Source organism: Juglans regia, chromosome 7 (genome assembly GCF_001411555.2).
Source record: "Juglans regia cultivar Chandler chromosome 7, Walnut 2.0, whole genome shotgun sequence".
In the NCBI taxonomy this organism is placed as follows: Eukaryota; Viridiplantae; Streptophyta; class Magnoliopsida; order Fagales; family Juglandaceae; genus Juglans; species Juglans regia.
Window position 1 is genome coordinate 32,971,851 of NC_049907.1, and position 21,763 is coordinate 32,993,613.

The 21,763-nt window shown below is 34.3% G+C and overlaps 1 protein-coding gene across 2 annotated transcripts; it reads left to right on the forward strand.

Annotated features, from left to right (window-relative positions):
- Window positions 1-5,435: 5,435 nt before the first annotated feature.
- Window positions 5,436-13,917, forward strand: LOC108985082 (calreticulin-3-like). Of its 2 annotated transcripts, none has more exons than XM_018957247.2 (14): window positions 5,436-5,659; window positions 5,987-6,094; window positions 6,957-7,149; window positions 7,488-7,746; window positions 7,897-7,953; window positions 8,055-8,102; window positions 8,384-8,470; window positions 8,552-8,612; window positions 11,308-11,375; window positions 11,739-11,831; window positions 11,916-11,972; window positions 12,087-12,170; window positions 12,910-12,942; window positions 13,487-13,917. In XM_018957247.2, exons 1-14 carry the CDS (start codon window positions 5,554-5,556, stop codon window positions 13,496-13,498), a joined length of 1,266 nt encoding a protein of 421 aa, XP_018812792.1. In that variant the 5' UTR covers window positions 5,436-5,553; the 3' UTR covers window positions 13,499-13,917. The 2 variants fall into 2 exon arrangements, with proteins under 2 accessions (XP_018812792.1, XP_018812791.1); XM_018957246.2 differs by having other exon boundaries at window positions 5,467-5,659; window positions 11,916-11,986.
- The last annotated feature ends 7,846 nt before the right edge of the window (window positions 13,918-21,763 follow it).

Sequence of the window (21,763 nt, forward strand, 5' to 3'; positions counted from 1 at the left end):
GTTATATATACCATGTCATTACATGTTTATCTGTTACACTATCTATTATGTCGCATATTGTCATAAGTTGCAAGTATATCATGTTACGTTATGCCCGTTGTTACATGTATGCCACGTCACATAATGTTTACTGTTACATGTATGACATGTCATGTAATATTCACTATGTCATGTTATGAAATGTTATTTGTCACATGTTATGTCAAGCTATAAAGTATTTTCTGTCAAGTACGTCATGTCTTTTGACTACGTTCATATACGTCTTCGTACAGTTAAGTTATTGTTCAGTTCATATTATATTTCAAGTCTATATTATGTTTCAAGTTCACGTTCATGTCAGGTTATGTTCACGTTTATGTTATGTTCAAATTCACGTTCACGTTATGTTTCAAGTTCACATTTATGTTATGTTATTCTCAAGTTCATGTTATGTTCAAGTTCATGTTCAAATTATGTATGTTCACGTTCATGTTATGTTGCTAACCCATGTTATGTTTTAAATTCACGTACATGTCATGTCATGTCACATCAAGTAAAGTTTCAGTTCAGTTCAAGTTATGTCATTTATGCCATACTATACGTAAAGTTATGCTATGCTTACTTACGACTTTGATTATGCATTCATGCTTTTATTGCCATACATGCATCATTAACCTGTGTAGAAGTTTCATGTAAACTTGCTGAGATTTGATTACAAATCTCATCGTAATAGTTTCAACTATCATTTCCCCCGAATGGTAGGCGATGTGTCAGGATCGGAACAAGGAGCAGACACTGGCATGCCGAAGGAGGTTAACTAGACGTCGTAGATGCAACGCAGAGCTTGTAGCCTCCATAGTTAGGTCCTTGGATTGTATCCTGACATTGTTAGTCAAGTTATGCGAGTTACTCAACGAACTAGTCCAATAGTGTATTTTGTCAATGTAATTATGGAAATAGGTCTCTGTTGTTTTGAAATTACAGTTTTCTGAGACTCGTGCTGTAATCGTGAATGTTTATTTTTTTAAGTATGCATAAATTATGTTTTAATTATTTAAGATATTATAAGTTTGGTGCATTGTATTGTTAAAAAAAAATGTATCCGCTGCGAATATTACATAATGCTAGCTGCGAATATTGCATAATGCTATATGCATGTTAGGAACATTGCATCTTATATGTCATGAACGGGGACATGTAACCTTGTGTTGCATGTTCCGATGCTTCGGATGTTCTTCCGATCCTAAGCAGAATCTGAGGGGCGTCACATTTGTCTTATTGACACTGTTGTTTATTTGTTGTTGCGGATGTTGTTAATATTTATTACAGATGTTGTTTATTTTATTGATTGAGTTTATGAAATTTGGGATTTTTAATGATTTGCATAATTTGGTAATGGTTTGTTTGAATTTCTAAAATAATTTGTTACTTATTATAATTGATTTGTATCTATATTATTTAGGAAAAAGCTTCAAATAGGTCGGGTGTCCTTCCTCCTTTTACACCAGTCAGTGAAATTTTGACACGTAATAGACTTATAAGAATTACCGTGGTCCAGCCTCCCCATTCCCATTCCCATTCCCAGACCCCTTTCGTCTATTTCTTCTCTCACGAAAATCTCCATCTTCTCTCTTCTCCCGTCAAAAGCCTATCGTCTCTGTCGAAAACCCATCCCATCCCTTCTCCGTTGAAAATCTTCGTCGAACTCATTAAATCTCATCTCTAGAACCCACTATAGATGGATCAATTCATCGAACCCATCCCCCCCCCCGTCTTCTGCCATTTCACTAGCAAAGAAAGAAACTTTGTCCCTGCATTTGGCCCAACAAATCGCAATAGCAGAAATTTTTTTTTTCTCGAGGAACTACATGTATTCATGTACAATATTTATCAAAATAGATTGCAAATTGTAAATTTAGTATTTTCAATCTACAAATTTCATAACCTTTACTTAAAGAATTTGGCACCTTCAACAATATAAATCTTGGGGTCTTTCAAACCATTAATTCCATAATGGGTTCATATGTCTGTTTGCTAGTTGGTGTAAGGGTCAAGAATCATTTTTATGTTGCACAACAATTCCTTACATAAGGTTGAGACATTTTCTATTCTTTGATGCTCTTCTAATCTTCCTCCAAGAGTATGGATTCCTGGTAATGGTGGTGAGAAATCGGTGACCGTTGTGCCATTTTGTGATGAATGCAACTTACAGATGGATATTCTGTAAGAGATGGTGAGATGTTCGAAGGAAAGAGAGCTAGTATCTTAGTGAGATCGACGGTAGAGAGAGAGGCAAACATATTGGAAGGGGAGAAGAAGGTCACAGTGAATCGGATACACTACTTGCCATTCTATTCTTCATTTTGGTGAAGCTTTTACATGTCATATTGTTATTAGTGGGTGTAAAACTTCATTTTACGCTTATCTGGCTGGTAGCTCTTGCCTATTATTTAGTGGCATATTTCAGAAAAGTCATATACGACATAGTTTATATACTTTTTGGATGTTCACTACCATCCTATACATGCTTATTATGTGCTATTCGTTTACGCGACGAAGTGTTATTGGGCTATTTTTTTTTAAACTACAAAATGGACAGAAGAACTGGGTCAGATGATGAGCCCCAGGTGGAGGCAAACAACGTGACCGAATGTTCATCGAGTAGTAACTAGTATCCAACATGGGACGAATACCAATATTAGAGGAGGTGTAATCCCTCAATGTGGGATCATATAGCCATTCTTATGGCTGTCGCATAAGAGGAATCTGCGGAGCTAGTGGTTGAGTGAATGCCGCAGCATAATATCAGCTTACGCAGATGAGACTGTATACTCGCAATTCTCAATGGACATCCAAAAATTGTTATAAAATGTTTCCGGATGAAAGTATATACATTCGAAGTGTTATGCAATACGTTATGCGCGGATGCCATTCTTGAAACGACAATAGAGGTTTCTGTGGACGAAGTTGTTGCAATGTTTGCATACACCGTCAGACATGGCCAAGTTCAACGAATCATAGGCAACCAGTTTCAACATTCGAGTGAAATCGTTAATCGACATGTCTAGTGATATGTGCACTATGTCACCTTGCTCCTTAGGTGATTGCACATATGTTGCTGTGGTAGCGCCTTACATTGAAGGCAATCTCATACATTGTTCATGGTTCGAGGTAACCATTTCTTACTTTGGGTTAAGGAAAGCGATATGTGGTTGACACTTTTGTAGTGTGGTCGGTCTCATTTATTAAAAATTAGAGGACTCACAATTTCATTATATGATTGCAGAAATGTTATGATGCAATTAACATGATTTTTTTTTATGCATGGGCACCCATTGAGGCAACTAACGCGTATCTATCTTGGCATCATCGAGTTAGCCAAAATGTGCTGGTAGTTTGTAATTTTGAACATATTATTGAACACATATTCAGTGTCTAAAAAATAGTTTCAAATTTTGTGATCAATGAATCCATACAGGCTGACAAGGCAACAATATATCGTCGTTACATGTTGTGTCATATATAACATTATTCGCACCATTACCCCGAATGATTAAATATAGCGTCGTTTTACCAATCTAGATCGTTATGAGGGACAAACAACTGAAGATAACCCCTGGTCAGCTGTTGTGTGTTCCTAACATGTCATATGCGTTTACACAAGCCATGGCCGCAACCAGAGATTCTATCCATAGTATTGTATGACCATAATTATAAGTGTCGAACATGTTTTGGAAATATGAGGTTTTATGTTAAATATAAATATTTTTTATTGGCGAACCTGTTAAATGAGAAATGTAACTGATGTTGAAGTTGGGTGGAAATAGATGTAGAAGATCGAATATTAATTTTTATCACTTTTATGAACACACTCGCAGTAAAAAAATTTATAATGAAGGGAGCATGAGGATGTCGTATTAAAAATTGATAAAAACTGAGTTTTTGACAAGTTTAGAATTAAATAATTTCCGTTCTCAAATAATTTTAGATGAGCAAACTTGTTTTTATAATTTATAATTTTTATTATAATTTTGAATGGGTTGAATTAAATAAGTTTTGGAGTGCCAAAAAAAATGCGAAATAACGCACATGTGGGTTGTCATCATAATATATAGCCAAAAATTGATTTTTGCCAATTTTGTTTTAAATAAATTTGTCTAAAATTGTTTTGTGCAAAATTCATTTTTAAATGTGTTGAGAATTATTTATCACTACAACATATAAATAAAATCATTATTTCACCATCATTACTAATAAAATCAATTATTGATGGGATTCACACATTTTTCAAATTTATATTCAAAAGTCAACAACTCAACATATTTCATATATCCAAACAACTTACTCTTAATGAGACTTACAAACCCACTTCAATCTTTACTCACAACTATTAACAACTTTTCTCAACTATTCTTAACACTTCTTATTACCCAAATGCAACTTAAGTTATAAAAAATCATAATATTGATATATTTTCTTGCTAAAAGTTTTCAAATTCACGATTTACCTATGTATAGATATGAAAAATGTTTTTTATTTTGAATTTTTCTATTCAAACTATAGTTACAAGTTACAAATCAAATGTCTTTGGGTTGTGTTTGGTTGTTGAACCAAACTCAAATCATCTCAAACTAATCATTGATGAGACCCACTACTTTTTCAACTTTTCATAAAAAAGTTAAACTCATATCAACTTAAAAAAATTAAACCAATCTCAATAGGACTCACAAAATACTACTATTTACAACTCAATTCAACTTATCTCAACATTCAAACGAATCAACACAATATTGATTTTAAACCTCTTTTTCTCAATAAAAAAAATAGTCATTTGAATTCTAAATTTACAATAACACAATAATGATGAGAAGTAAATATTTAAAGAAGAGTAATGCTATATACTTCATACTCTTATTTTTATCTCACTATATAAGATGTGTCATATTTATCAATATTGGATGATAAATAATCATCCAATAAAAGATCATCTAATGGTAATAAATGTATCACATCTTACATAGTAGGAGAAAAATAGGATAATAGTGGCGTATAAAAATTTTCATATATATTAAATGAGATATGGCCCCATTTAGATGTGAAAGTGTTTCATTTCATCTCATATTATCATTACGACTTTTCTATATTCTCACACAAAACAAAATAAACATTCAATTTTTTCAAATTCTAAAACAATAATAATATTAAAAAATAATATTCTACAGATATTTTATTCAATTTTTAAATTTTATCTAAAATTATTTTATTTCATCTTATTATCTAAACTACATCATAGTGTTTTACATGAAGACATAAAAAATAAAAACAAAAATAAATATAAAATCATTTATCTATTATTAATCAAATTAGAATACCGAATTGAAAAAAAAAAAAAAATTGCGTCGAGGTTTGACTTGGGAGTCGTTTTCCATTACCCGCACCCCACGCCTTGCTCCAACATTTTTCTTTTTCTAGAAACATCTAATTTCTCATTTATAAAAGTCTCCGAGTCTCCTCTCACTCGGCGTTGTAGCAGTAGCAGTGGTCCACTCTCTCTTCCATTCGCAAAATCCATAAATGGGAAGGGGAAGAGCTCTTCTTCTGCTTCTTCTCGTAACCCTCACTTCTCTCCTTTTCTTCCGCTCTGCTTCCTCTGAGATCTTCTTTGAGGAGCGATTCGAGGGTACGTACTTTCAATCTCTTATCATTTTGTGAGAATCTTTTTCAATTTTAGCTTCGCTATGTTTAATGGAAAGAGAGTAAAAAAATTGTATTTGGAGGTTTTTCTGCAAACTTAGATTTATATAATTTTATAAAAGATTTGTTGACGATTGCTTCAAAATGAGCGATTGATCAAGAGGCACGGAGAGATGTTCAGCGGTCAATAGTAGCATTTTGTTACCTCCTACTCATTTTGAGTCCGAAGAAAATACGCGTGTTTTCTGTTGCCCTTATTTGATAGGGATTAATGTTATTTTCTGAACATTTTATGTGATTCTCGTGGAAAAAGATGGGTGGAAGAGCCGGTGGGTCTTATCGGACTGGAAGAGGAGCGAAGGGAAAGCGGGCACATTTAAGCACACGGCAGGAAAATGGTCTGCGGATCCTGACGATAGAGGTATCTGAAGTAATATCATGTGCCTAATCCTGCCTTTTTAGGGATAGAAGTATATATTTGTTTCAAGTCTTGAATGTCCTTTAAAAATGCTGTTAATGGATTACCTTTTTTATTTAAATCAATAAAACTCCATTAATCAACGCCAAAGGTGCATCCAGGCACATACGGTGTATACAAGAAAGTCATGAAAATTTACTACAAAGTCTAAATGGTGTTAATGAATACTTTTTTCTTTTAAAGAAAACTCCGTTAATCAGCTCAAAAGGTGGCACACAGGGTGTATACAAGAAAGTTTCCATTGAAGAGTAGAAAAAGTTAAAAGAAAGTCATGTAAAGTTAGCACAAAGTCTAAATAAGATGTTGAAAGGAAAAGAGTATTAAAAACTTAAATTTTTGAGCTTCTCGAATGTCTGTTCACTATCCTCAATATTCCTATCATTCATTTCCCTCCAAATACATTGTACCAGACAAGTAGAACCATGTTTTAAATTGGCGATTATATTTTAGTCGAAGAAGCAAAGGCATATGCGAATTTTAGCCTATGCAATTAAATTTATTTATTTTGCTGCAATTATATCAATTGTATTGTGATAAAGATTTAGAACAAGAAAGATGCGGGAAAAGTGCATTTAAAATTTTGAGAAATGCTTGGTCCAAATAGCTGGCAAAAATAATTCAAATACATGCTGAAATTGGAGAGAAATCCCCATACTTTTTCTACCATCATCTCTTTGTGGTTTTCATTTAGAAGTCACTCTAGATGTTCCATTATTGTAGCCTTTGATACCACAGCAGTCTGTCTACTGGTCTGAATTGGGATTTTGGAATTATAGTAGATATTGATGATGCCTGGAAATCACAGGTCTTCAGACATATAATGATGCAAAGCATTATGCAATATCTGCAAAGGTACCAGAGTTCAGCAATGAGAATAGAACTCTCGTAGTCCAGTATTCAATTAAGTTTGAACAGGACATTGAATGTGGTGGTGGTTACATCAAGCTTCTTTCTGGATATGTCAATCAGAAGAAATTCGGTGGTGACACTCCTTACAGGTCTGTCAATTGTTTGATTTGTTTGGAACACGTTTTTAGAATTTTCATTTTCTGGTTACAGTGTTCAAGATCTGCATAGAAAAATTATCCTATTTACCATACTCTCTGGTTTTCTTGACACTGGAATAATTTATATATATCGGAATTTTTCATTTTTTGCTATAAAAAATTATATAAATCTGGTTGCATTGAAGCTCGCAGTTTTATGGGTGTTTAATGTCATTTTCTAGTTCCTACTATACGACTGTTGGATGTGTGTGTGTGTGTGTGTGTGTGTGTGTGTGTGTGTAGGGAGGGATGAAGATAATTCTACTGACCGGTCACATTTTATTTTGCAGTTTCATGTTTGGACCAGATATATGTGGCTCGCAGACAAAAAAACTCCATGTTATACTTTCTTACCAGGGGCAAAATTATCCCATTAAAAAGGATCTACAATGCGAAACGGACAAGTTAACTCATTTTTACACCTTTATTCTTAGGCCTGATGCAAGTTACAGTGTCTTGGTTGACAATCGAGAAAGAGATTCTGGTAGCATGTATACAGATTGGGATATCCTTCCTCCAAGGAAAATTAAGGATGTCAATGCAAAAAAGGTAATTTTCTGAGTTTCTACTAGTTAGTGACTTGGTGATAAAGCAGACTGAAATATGTAATCAGAAATATCACTCTATGATTATGGAGAATTCTTTAGCTATCTGACAAATAGATGAGGTCTTTCCTTTATTAACTTGCATTCCCCTCAGCCTGCAGACTGGGATGATAGAGAGTACATTGATGATCCTAATGATGTCAAACCAGAGGTATCATACTGTTCTTTAGTTTTTCACTCAATGGCAATCATCTTTTAGGTGTAATTTACTATTTAAGTAATTCACTCCTTCAAAATTTCTTGATATTGCAGGGATACGATTCAATTCCAGCTGAAATTCTCGATCCAAAGGCTAAAGAGGTGTGCAGATTGGACACGTGTAACAATCAAGTTTATGTTCCGTATCTTACTAAGTGGGGTTTAGTGTTGATGTATTTTGTAGAAGGAAGTCTTTTCTGCTAATCATGCATGTTACCTGTAAATATAGATACACACACACACACACATATATATTAATTATGTTACATCTTGATGGTACAATGGTAGTCAGAAGAATAAATAATTTGTAATCTGGGTTAACTGATTGATAAATCTTGAATGGGGTTAGTGATTTTCTTTAACTTCTTTTTATCTGTTATTAGCCTGCTGACTGGGATGAAGAGGAAGATGGAATATGGAAGCCACCTAAGATTCCTAATCCAGCATACAAAGGACCATGGAAGCGCAAGGTGCTTTAAGCTGCACATTGAAAGTTCAATTTCACTTTTTATTATGTATGTTAATTTCTTGGAATTTTTGCTATTCTACAGAAAATCAAGAACCCCAATTATAAGGGGAAGTGGAAGAAGACTGCATGGATTGATAACCCAGGTACGATTCTGTGCTTCAGCAGTTCTTGGTGGCTAGGTAGTATCATGCATGCGAGTATCATGCATGTAGGACTAAACTAGTTGGCTAGCCATGTTCTCGAAGTTCAAGAATAGAAGTATTTGCTATTGACTTCTACCATCCCAAAAATAATTGTGCATCAGTAATCATGGTGTTCACACTATCATTCTAATTATATTAGTTTAATATTTTCACTCCAGTGCTAATTTAATTGTGAATATTGCCATTACCATTGTTGTCACTATTGTTGACCTTTCCACTTTTTGCTTGATCTTTAAAACCCCTTTGTCTCCAATTGATTTTCACCTAGGTGAAAGATCAACAAGCTCCGAAATCCATGAAATTGATGTTATCTTACATAGCAATTATTTACTTTGATAGCATGTGATGATAGTGCATCAACGGATGAATCTGGCTCATCATTGGAAAGTGGAGCATATATGAAAGCTTCCCCATAAATGTAAAAATGTCACTTGGGATCTTTCCAGATTTGTTTCTACACAACTGATAATCTTGGGAGGTCTTGTAATGATAATATACTTTCTTTACATTGACAATTATTTCCACTAAGCGGAGAGCTATCCTCTTGAGGAAAATTCATGTTAGGAGACAAATATGTCAAGTTATACTCGACTATCACAGTACAGTAGGTTGAAGATTTATTTTCCGTGTCCATTGAAAAACTTTGTACATATATCATCGGTCTCTATTATCTCATAAAGTGCAAGATACTTTTCTAGTTTCATCTTGCTTGGAAAATCAATTTCAAGAGTTGGTGTTGCGAGTCTCAATCTCTATATGCACTACATCAAACAAATGAGGATCATTTTCCACAAGGCCTTGCTATGATGACTATCAAATCGCCATTTCCAGCATGCTAGCAAATCAACCACCTGTCGTATAAACATTGGTTCTAAGTGAAAGTTACTTATTATGGGGTAGAGAGTGAGTTAGAAGCAGTTATTATGCCTCCCTCTTTGAACATGATTATTATTTTCCTATTCTCATTCTCCTTCTTTCTCACTCTCTCTCTCTCTCTCTCTCTCTCTCTCACACACACACACACACACACACACACGCAATGGTGTCTCAGTTTTTGAAGAGTGAAAATCATCCAGATATTCAGGCACTATCATGGAGGGATGGATGGGTGCCGCCGCCACCCACCCAAAAAAAAAAAAAAAAAAAAGTAATAAATTTCATTGTTTCCCACCCAGAAAGAAAAATATATGTATCTAGATTATTATTAAAACTCAAAGAGTCTAGTCCTAAATCTTAAGAAAATTTTCGAAAGCTCATAATTTTGGCCCCCCCAAAAAAAGAATAAAAGTTAAAGACATCTTTATTATTATTATTAGAGATGATTTGTACAAGCCCCAAATAGGCAAGTTCCATGCAAGCCCTTGTAAAAAAGTGGACCCCACCTTAAAAAAGTGTAAAAAAAAACTATTCTTTATTAGTGGGACCCACTTTTTGACAAATGGCTTGTATGAAGCTTGTCTATTTGGGACTTGTACTTAGCATTGCTCAATTATTATCTGCTTCTTTCTTCTACATGACCAGTGAATCTCTTTCTCCATTAACTTTGTTGCCTCTCTTTATTTTTCCTCATTGGTCTTCAGCTCCTCCCTTTCTCACTACCAGTTTGATTGTCTGTAGCTCTCAAGGTGTATCTTTCTCTCCCACCTCTGACTCGTGGAGCTTGGGCTCCCTCAATCTGTCAGTTACTTGATAATCAACCAACCATCTAGAGATGAGTTGACAGCTGAAGAATTTGTATGCTGACGGCTGTTTGTTCTGGTGTCGGTAGTGGTTGATAATGCTTAGCTCTAGGTTTGGTGAAATAGACTGTACTTTCAACAACCTGACTGTGGAAAAACATAAGAAATGGTAACATGTGTTAGAAGGCTTTTTTTTTTTTGTGCTTGGAAACTAGGAGTGGATTGTACTATTTGGTCCACGTCAGAACAATCGTGTCTGGGATCATTTGTGTGGTAACAATGATTGTAAATATTCTTTATTAAAAGGTTCCTAAGTTGCCCTGAATAATTTTTTGGCATTCTGACATTCATATGCAAGTGCATGTTAGTGGTCTAGAAAAAAAAGTTGCATGTTAACGAATCTAGATTTTTTCTCTTTCTTTCTGACCCTTTTTTTTTGGGGTTGGGGGTGATTTAAGGGTCCGTTTGGAAACACAAATGTTCTAAAGTATTCTCAGATATTGCTTTCCCAAGTATCATTCAAATACAAAACACTTTCAGTTTCAAATCTTCAATTTTTTCATCTAATCATTACTTTAATTATTACAACTTTCTCAAACTCCCAAACAAAACACATAAGTAATACTATTAAAAAAAATGAAAAAAAAAATAATATTCAAAAAATATTTTAACTTGATAATATTTTTATTCAATTTTTTCTCGCTCATTTCCCAAAACCTAATAAAACATCTTAACTCAAATCATTTCACTTCTATTCACAGATATATTGAGATATTTTAGTATCCAAACGGGCCCTTAAAATGATGCACTTTTGTCTGGGTTTTTTTTTTTTTGAGTTGTGTACAACTTGTTGAGAGGCGAAATTATATGTTTAGGGGACAACTTATTTCACCTTTCAACTATTAATATTGATTCTGGTTTTCTTTTCTTTTTTGGTCTTTCTTAATTTCCTGCAGAGTTTGAGGACGATCCCAACCTTTATGTGCTCAAGCCAATAAAATATGTAGGCATTGAAGTTTGGCAGGTAGGTGCCATGACTTATTCGTATGGAGCCCGACAATATACATTACTTTGAAACACAATTAGTTTCATCCTTTACAACCAGCAAGTTAAAAGGGAAATGTAGATTTGTTAATCTGAAGAGCAAAGTTGCTAACTGATTGATGATTAGTGGTTAAGCCTCTCTTTCTCTTGTTTAGAAACATGGTAGTTGGGTATCTCCAAAGCATCCAGTCTGGCAGGTTTTGGATATTGTTGAACTAACTAGGACTCATTTTTTATGTCTTAGATTGCACTGCCTTTGATATGTTTATTTTTCTAGCTTTAATGGCCTTAAAGAATGTTTAACTTTTGCTTATAGTTGGGAGCTGAATCAATCTTATTGCAGGTAAAGGCTGGTTCAGTTTTTGACAACATTTTGATTTGTGATGACCCAGAGTATGCAAAACAAGTAGTAGATGAGATATTTGCGAATAGAGAGGTGAGCTGTTGCTAGAGAGTTTAATTGTCACTTGGCTTCAAGACTATGTCTAACTTGCTTGCCTATTATACTTTGAGATTTCAGATTGAAAAGGATGCCTTTGAGGAAGCAGAGAAAGAGAGAAAAGCCAGGGAAGAAGAGGTGATTCACAGGAAGTTAGATGCCTTCAGAATTTTTCTCTTGACAGATTGTTTCATCAATCAGTGTTCTTTCTGAATATGTTATTGTTGACTGTGTAATTGAACGATTATGTAGGAAGCTAAAAGAGCTAGAGAGGAAGGTGAACAGAGGAAGAGGGATAGGGATCGTCGGTATGGAGATAGAAGGCGCCACAGGAGGGTAATGTATCTCATGATCTTGTCTCATCTACAAAGTATAATTTCACATATAGCAGTAGTTTGTGGATTTTGAATGGTCGCCTTATTTAGACTGGACACTGGACACGGGATGTTGATACATTTTAAGGAGTTGAGTTACAATTCTAATGGCTTTGAAATATTATGAAGCCTAGCTTGTTCTCTTCAAATTTATGGCATGTCAAAATTAACTGATTGGGAGACATTGGTACTAGGTAGACAATGTGATAAAAGTTTTGGCAAATTAGAAAAGAAATGTAATTTTGAGCATCAAGTCTCCTCAGAGACCAAATGTGGCTGAAGAAAAATATAGTCTAATGGAGGATTAGTTTATTGGTGCAACATTGAGAGAAAATATAGGCCGGAGCTCTGTTAAATGGTTGTGGAAGTAAAAATGGTCAAATGATATACAAATTAAAGAAAGAAAGGATGTAGTGGTAGATCATATATGGAGGCAGATGTGGCAAAGTATTTGATGCGATCGTTGCATTGGTTTTTGTAACACTAAAATAGCATGCATGTTTTTATTTTTTTTGATAAGTAAAGCATGCATGTTTTTATTGAGATGTAGAGTACCCTTAATTTAATCAAATCTAATGTGAGACAGATTTATCCCGCTTTCGATTTCTCTTCATTAGGTCAACTGCAAATGGTACTAAAGCATAGGCTGATGGCTATGATGATTTGTTGTTGCTTTTAAAACATTAATTTTCTGTTTGCAGCATGATCCACGGGATTACTTGGACGATTACCATGTAAGCATGAATCTCTCTCTCCCCCTCCCCCCTTTTCTGGTGTTTTCTTCGGTCCTATTTTGTAACTTTATTAGCCTTATTTTTTTAACTGTGATCGTGTTTCAAAGTTGGAAGTGCTCAAAGTGAGCTTTAATCGTTTACATTCAAATGGGATCGTTGCTTTATATCTAAGCCTGATCAAATTGGTTTCCATTCAAAGAGGAACCTGAAAAAGAAACTTAGCTGTCTCACTTTTTATATTGCAGGCAATAGTCTAGGCTCTCATCTCATGCTAATTAGAGATCTCTGTACACCAACAAAAGTTAAAATTTCAAATCCAAGTCACAGCCCAGGCGAAAAAAGGAAAACAAATCCCATAATGTCAATCTGAGTTTTTCTTGCAAGTCATCCTATAATATTAATGGCGGGCTTGCAAATTTGATTTTTCAATCCCCTAATAGCCACACATTGTTACACATAAGATATTCTTGCGTAGTCTGAAAGCATATTTTGATCTAAAACCTGACGCCTTTTTTTCAATATTAAAATCTTCTTGATCTTGCAGGATGAACTCTAAGGCATCCAATGCAATTTTCACACTTGTATCACATCTAGGCAAAAGAAAGTGTTTAACATTTCGAGAGAAGCGTAGTTATTTTCGATGGAAGGATGTACGCCCTGTGTTGTTGTATGGTTAATGTTGTAAAACTGATTGTGGAGGAGGCGGCTGTGGTGTTGGATCAGTTAAAGCTTGGATCCATTAAAGCTGGTATTATGGGGCCTCCACCATGCATGTATGGTGTATGTTGGGAACAGGATCGAATTTGGATTTTGTATCTGATGTTCATTTGAGACCATAAACAATTAGCTTTAACGGATGTTGTACGGTTGAAAAGATTACCCATATTTACCATATTGTGGGTTGTGGGGTATGATGTATTGATGGGTCATTTTGGTCTCTTTGTTTGTTTCTGTATGTTTGCTTTCCCTTTTCTCTATAGACTTTTCCAAATAGCATTGCTCGGTAGTTCTTTCCAATTTCAATCTTATCTGAGGCTTTGTTTTTTTTTATTTTTTTAATTAAAAAAGAGATTCAATTGCATTGCATGTTACGGGACTAGGTCTTATCCATATTCTAGTTCTGTCCTAGGTTGAATATGAGGCTTCTTTAAATAAGGTAGCCTAGTAAATTACTTTCTTTGTAAATGTGATGGTTTTGGGATAACAATCTAAGAAATGAAAAGGTCTTTCTGTTTTTGTTGAAAGGAAAAGTGGAGATTTGGTTTTAGTTGATAAACTTAATGTACAGTCACAATGCTTGTAAGTATTATTAAATGTTGTAAATTAGTAGTTGGTTGTTTCTCGGGAAGAAGAAAAAAAAAGAAAGTGGTGGGTGGTAGATTCATTCGTATGATGCCCCCGTACTTGTAGTTGGTAGTGTTAGAGGACATGGTTGTAATTATTATAGTTTAGAAATGTACAATGGTCATTTGTATGTAGTATGTACAGGAAGTTGAATGTTAATGAAGATAAGAATTCATTCTCTCTCTCTCTCTCTCTCTCTCTCTATGTTTGACTACATGTTATCAGAGAAAAGTGTAGTCAGTTAGTGATGGTTGTGTGACGGAGCTGTGGTATCACTGCCGTTGTTTGTGGTGGTTAGTAGTTGTTGTTCTCTTTGTCGTTGGCGGCCGGTAGCTATTTCAAGCTTTTTCCGGTGACCTTAGGTGTCGTCTTCGGTACTGGACACCAGAATCGAGATTGTCGGCATTTTCTGTGCACACCGGTGAGTCTCACGTCGTCATCGATTACCGACAGCCTTTTTATTGCCGACAACGTCGATGTCTTGGAGTGTTTGGTTGCAGGTATTGACTATCCTATCCTCGACTAAGTATGCCCCCAATTTGGTGTAAATTTTTATTTCTATCTGGAATAGCATCCGTTTGGTAATAGGTATAAGGTAAACTTATTCTTGTTTAGGATAAGTTATCCTCGTTTGGAATTTAGGATTAGTTTTTTAAGTCAGTACTAGCGATACCTGAAAACAGGCCAATACAACCCAATTCAGACTTGAAACAGAGCGGTTCAGACTCGATACAGGTTGATTTTGAACCTATACTTGCTTGTTTCGACCAATACAAATTCAAAATTTGGGTTTTTTATCTGAGTTTCTACTTTTCCAGATTGTGTCTTCTAGTTTTTCATTCATATTTCATATTTTGTGTATTTTTTGTCTCCAAGCTGAATTGTTGTGATACTTTTCTCCATGACAATTAAATTTGAGTCAATATCTCTTACACCAAACATTAGTATGCTTATAACTTCGGTGAAGTTGAATGGAAAAAACTCTATGTTGTGGTCAAAATTTGTTGAAATATTTTTGAAAGGCAAAGGTCTTTGTCGTACTCACTTGGTTGATCCAATGCCTGAGTCAGTTAGTTCTATATTTGCTCAATGGGAACAAGAAGATGCTCAAATACTGTCCCTAATGTTAACCAGTATTGAGCCTAATATTTGCATCAGTTTAATACATTTTGACATCGCTCAAGAGGTGTGGAGGCATCTCAAACAGATGTATTCGGGTGCTAGGAACATCACCTGTATTTCTGAGTTGTGTCAGCAATTCTTTGGGTTGGAACAGTGTGCTTGGGGCATGGAAGAATATTATTTTTCAAGTGATAAGCATATGTGAAGAACTCAAAATGTATCAACCTATCACTTCTGATGTTTCAAGAATGCTAAAATAGCGGAAAGATTTTAATGTTGTTCGGTTTCTTGTTGGCTTAAAACCTGAGTGTGAGTCAGTGTTCTCAAATTATGGCAAGTCCATAGCTTCCCTCATTTCCTGATATGTTCTCCCGACTTCAACGAACCACATTATCTGGACAAAGATCTCAATTTTCTTTAGATTAGAGTAATGAGAGGTCCGCTTTACCTGCCTCCTATGTTGCTCCTAGTGGGCATGGAGGCCGGAGTGGTAGAGGTGCACGTGGGGGGCGTGATACCAGAGGTAATCGCACTCGAGGTCGTGAATCTCGTAAGTGCACTCACTGTGGTCGCACTAACCACTCGGTGGACTATTGTTGGGATCTTCATGGTAGACCATCTGGGTTTGCTAATCAAGCTATTTGCCAAAATACTACGTCATTGTCAACGAGTTCCGACTCGACTCCAGAGATGATTAACATATCGAAGGATGAGTATGATCAGTTTTTGGGTCGCACACGAGCGACTTCATCTTCCATAGCTACTCGTGCCCATTTAGGTACAGCGTCCGCATGTCTTATCTCATCTACTCAAGATCCATGGATCATCGATTCAGGAGTTAACGAACATTTGACCGGTTTTTCTTATTCCTTATCTAAGTTAGATACTTTGACATCTCCAAATAGTGTTATTCTTGCTAATGGTTTTCTTGCTAAAGTTACAGGCATTAGATCCACTAAACTCACCGATTCTATATCCTTGTCAACTGTTTTATATGCTCCTAGTTTTCCCTTTAGTTTGTTGTTCATTAGTAAAATAACTCAAACTCTTCAATGTTCTGTGACTTTTTATCCCTCTGTATGTATCTTTCAGAATCTCAAGGCGGGGAAGAAGATTGGTATGGGGCATGAAGCTGGTGGTCTGTATTACCTTGATGTCAAACAGTCACCCACTCGAGCCCTCACATCCTCATCATCTGCTTTTGAATGGCATTGTCGCCTTAGACACCCATCTCTTTTTCTTTTGAAACATTAAGTTAGGAATCTTGAAAATGTATATTCATTTCCTTGTGAAGCATGTCAGTTTAGCAAACACCATCGTGTGTCTTTTGTACCTCGAGTTGATAATTGAGCATCTAGTTCTTTTGAATTGGTTCACTCTAATATATGGGGACCCATCAACATTGTATCAAACAAGTTTCAGTATTTTGTTATATTTGTTAATGACTATTCTCGTATGACATGGTTGTTTCTGATAAAAGCACGATCTGAACTTCTTTCCATATTCAAAGTCTTTCGAAAAGAAATTAAAACTCAATTTAGACAAAAAGTTCAAGTTTTGCTTTCTGATAATGCTAAAGAATACCAATATAGTGCCTTACCTACTTACTTAAGTAATAAAGGAATTGTTCATCAAACTTCATGCTCTTATACATCCCAACAGAATGGGGTGGTTGAACGTAAAAATCATCATTTGTTAGATGTAACCCGAGCATTGTTACTGCACATGCATGTTCCTAAACGTTTTTTGAGTGATAGTGTTCTTACTGCGTGTCACCTTATTTTAACCGTATGCCTTCATCAGTCCTCGATGGTTCCTCTCCCTTCTCCATCTTGTTTCCTTTCTCTCCACCTTTTTCTCTCCCTCCAAAAATCTTTGGGTGTTTTTGCTATGTTCATAACCTTGACCTAGGCTTTGATAAGTTTGATCCACGTGCTATCAAGTGTTTTTTTGTTGGTTATTCCCAGACTAAAAAAGGATATCACTGCTATAATCCTGCTCTTAGACATTACTTCACTAGTGTTGATATCACATTCTTTGAGTCCATACCCTAATTCTCGACAACATCTTAGGTGTTGAGTGTGATCCTCTACCATTACCTACTAATACCCTTTCTCCTGCACACTCATCCACCTTTACCCAATCCTCCTCAGTTCCTTCATTTGTTCCTTTACAGGTATACTCACTTTGCGTGCGGCCCCCGGCTCCCGTGCCTCCACCAACCTCATCTCCATCTTTAAATCCTAAGTCTCCACCTATTGCTCTCCGAAAAAGTACTCATTTTTGTGTTACTCGATATCCGATTACCCAATATGTCTCCTGTCATGCCTTATCTCCATCTTTTTCATACTTTACTTCTCAACTTTCAAAACTTTATGTTCCTAAGACAACTAATGCTTTATCTGATCCGGAATGGAGGACATCTATAAAAAATGAAATGGATACTCTTCACCATAATGGGACATGAGATTTTGTTCCTCTACAACCTGGTAAATACCCTGTTGGTTGTATATGGATATATACAATCAAATTCCATCCTGATGGTTCTGTTGAACGATTGAAAGCCAGCTTGGTTGCTAAGGGTTACACTCAAACTTGTGGCATTGATTATGACGAGACTTTTTTCCCGGTTGCCAAAATTTCTTCTATTCGAGTATTGATGTCTCTTGTTGCTAACTTGGATTGGCCCTTATTTCTGTTGGATGTTAAAAATACATTCCTACTTGGTGACTTAAATGAGGAAGTGTATATGGAGCAACCACTTGGGTTTGTTGCTTAGGGGGAATATTGAGGTACTATTGTGTGCAAGTTAAAAAAGACATTATATGGTTTGAAACAATCTCCTCGAGCATGGTTTGTGAGGTTCTCTGATGCTGTATTAGCATTTGATCTTCATAGATGTCAAACAGACCACTCGGTATTTCATCTACACAGTGATACATGTCATATCTTGTTGATTGTATATGTTGATGACATTGTAATTACCGGAAGTGACTCAGCTGGAATTGCTAGGCTGAAACAATTTTTACATGATCAGTTTCAGACAAAAGACTTGGGCAAACTTAGGTACTTTCTTGGAATTGAAGTCGGTAGATCTAAAAAAGGCATTAACCTATCTCAGAGAAAATATGTACTTGACCTTCTGGAAGAAACTAACATATTAGGTGCACGACTTATTAACACTCCTATGGACCCAAACCATAAACTTTTGAAAGATGAATGAGAGTTGTTTGGAGATTTAGGTCGGTATCAAAGACTTGTTGAAAAATTGAATTATCTTACTATCAATAGACCTGATATCTCTTATGCAGTGAGTGTAGTGAGTCAATTTCTACAAATGACCAGGGTCTCACATTGAGATGCTGTCCATATTCTTCGTTATCTTAAGTGAGCTTCTGGTCTTGGACTATTGTATAGACCAAATGGACACCTTATAATTGAAGCTTTTTCAGATGCTGATTGGGCTGGATCTCCTTCAAATAGAAGATCGACTACTGAATATTGTACCTTTGTGGGAGGTAACTTGGTTACATGGAAGAGTAAGAAGCAAACAGCAGTAGCTCGGTCTAGTGTAGAAGCAGAATACAGAACAATGGCTTACACTACTAGTGAGTTGACATGGTTGCAACACTTTCTTCAAGAGATTGGGTTTCCAACTCCTGTCCCTCTTTAGTTACTTTGTGATAACCAAGCTGCAGTGCATATTGCATCTAATCATGTATTCCATGAGATGACTAAATACATCGATATTGATTATCACTTTATTCGGGATAAGATACTAAGTGGTGACATTTCTACACCCTTTGTGAAGTCTGCTAATCAACTTGCAGATATGTTTACCAAACTACTGTATTGTAGTCGGTTAAACCTTATTTGTTCCAAACTAGGTTTATATGATATATATGCCCTAACTTGAGGGGGAGTGTTAAAGGACATGGTTGTAATTATTATAGTTTAGGAATGTACAATGGTCATTTGTATATAGTATGTATATGAAGTTGAATGTTAATGAAGATAAGAATTCATTCTCTCTCTCTCTATGTTCGACTACAGGTAGAAACCAATCGATTCGAGTTGAATTCAAACAAGGTACTTGAATTGATTAGCATGTTTACTCTTCAAATTTGGCTCGAATTTAAATAAGACTCAATATTGTTGTTCGAACTTGAGTCGTTAAGTATTAATATTGGTTGAATTCAGCTCAAACCCTAGTAGCTCGAGTTCGAACTTGATTGTTTTTTTTTTAATTCTAATTCTTATATTTTAATTAATATATATTTTTTAATTTTTACAAAAAATTACAACCATTTAACTACTCAATCAAATAGTTTTGATTAAAAAATTCAATAAATTAACTTTAGTTATAAATTAAAAAAATAATAATACATAAGATAAATGTATTCAACTAAACCATTTAATTTATAGACAACATAATAAGTCAAAGTTTTAGTTGTATAATATATTATTATTAAATATAAATTATGAATATATTAATTAAATATTAATTATGAATATATTATAGCTTACATTATTAAATATTATATTTATTAGTGTATTACAAGCATATGATTTATGTATATAATACATAATTATCCTAAACACAATTTGGAAACATAATAAATATATTAAATAAGGTAAACTAAATATATATAAATATATATTAATAATATATAATTAAGTATATAAAATATAATTATATGTAATAAATATAACATGTACGTATACAACACATATTACGAGCTTCAAAACGAGTTCAAACGAGTCAGGTTGAGCTTATACGAGTTTTGTTCATGAACTTAAATTGAGTCACACCGAGTTTATATGAGTTTTGCTCGTTTAATATTCAAGTCATTATTAATATCTATGAACATCTCATTTATTAAATGAACCGAATTCAAACTGACTATATATGAGTCGAGCTCGAACTATTCACGAGCTGTTCTGTTTATTTGCAGCCCTACAGATCATACTAAAATCCATAGAATTTACCTTATATTTTAGGACAATTATGTAGTTGGCATTCATCTCTAATCTCTACAAGCTCCTCATTCTCATTCAATTTAGAAGGAAAAGGTGAATAAAAATTATGTTCAAAATAGGATAAAACGTTTTCTATCCAATCCTCTATTATTAAAGTCATGTGTGAGAAATTCATAATTTTTAAAAATAGATTAATGATGTGAGTTCATCCTAACTATTCATTCTCTCCTTTAATATATAAAAAGCTCTCATCTATTGACCTAATATTATGATTAGAAGAAATACCTTCGATCCAATTTAGATCCAAGTATTTCACCCCAAAACGTGCCTACATGAGTATGCCATCTTTTTTTTTTTTCAAAAAAAAAAAGTTAGATGCACCAACAAACAAGAGTGGAGAAGTGTTAAATATAAAAGTAAATTCACATATTGATAAGATTTAATATAATCTGTCAAATTTACTTTACAAGAAAATAACTACCATTGGATAATGAAAGTATTTCATCATCTCATCTCATCATTATAATTTTTTTAAATTTTCACACAAAATATAATAAACAATTCAACATTTTCAAATCTTAGAATCATAATAATAATAATAATAATAATAATAATAAATAATATTTTATCAATATTTTATTTAATTTTTAATTTTTATTTATATCTCATCTCACTATCTAAACTGTATTTTAAGATTTATTTGTAGATGATTTTTTTGTAAAAGAGAAAAGAATATGCCAATTTTCTTTTATGGTTTCTTGTTTGTTTTTCTTTTTGGTCGGAATCAATAGGAAAGGAAAACTCAGGTGAAGACGACACCACGTGCTTGCCATCTGTCACATAAGCTACTTTTATTTAATTAATATAATAGAAAGAAGGCCGGAAAGGCACATACATTGACGTTCTATAGTGGTGACAAAATCATTTCACATTTTGTGCATCCACATGCTACGTTATGTTCTTTTCCAGCAATTTTCTTTATTAATTACAAAAAGAAAATGTATTTATAAGCAGGCGGTTATTCTCAATAATTATTTTTTTTTAAAAAATAAAGAAAATTAAGTCATTAACATTAGATATATTCACTGAAATACAATCTTGGAATACTTTAAATAAGTGTTATTTAATAGAGAAATGCTTTGGGTCCCGAATTCGAGATCCAAATTTGTGTCTCGAATGATATATTTTTTTTACTTAGTAATTAAAAAAATATTTTTTAATAATGTTGTGAATTTTTTATTTTTTTAAAAATGTTTATGATGATTAAAAAAATACATGAAAATAAAAAAAAAAAAGAAAAAAAAACACTAGTCGGGATCCAAATTCGGAACCCTTTTCGGTAGCTGTAGTGTTACTCTATTTAATAAGTTTATTT

Bases quoted from the DNA above. Each gene is read 5' to 3' on its own strand.
- LOC108985082 (XM_018957246.2), top strand. From the start codon at position 5,554: ATGGGAAGGGGAAGAGCTCTTCTTCTGCTTCTTCTCGTAACCCTCACT. The intron at 7,150-7,487 runs GTCTGTCAATTG...TTTATTTTGCAG, and splicing joins GGTGGTGACACTCCTTACAG to TTTCATGTTTGGACCAGATA. The intron at 11,376-11,738 runs GTAGGTGCCATG...ATCTTATTGCAG, and splicing joins TAGGCATTGAAGTTTGGCAG to GTAAAGGCTGGTTCAGTTTT.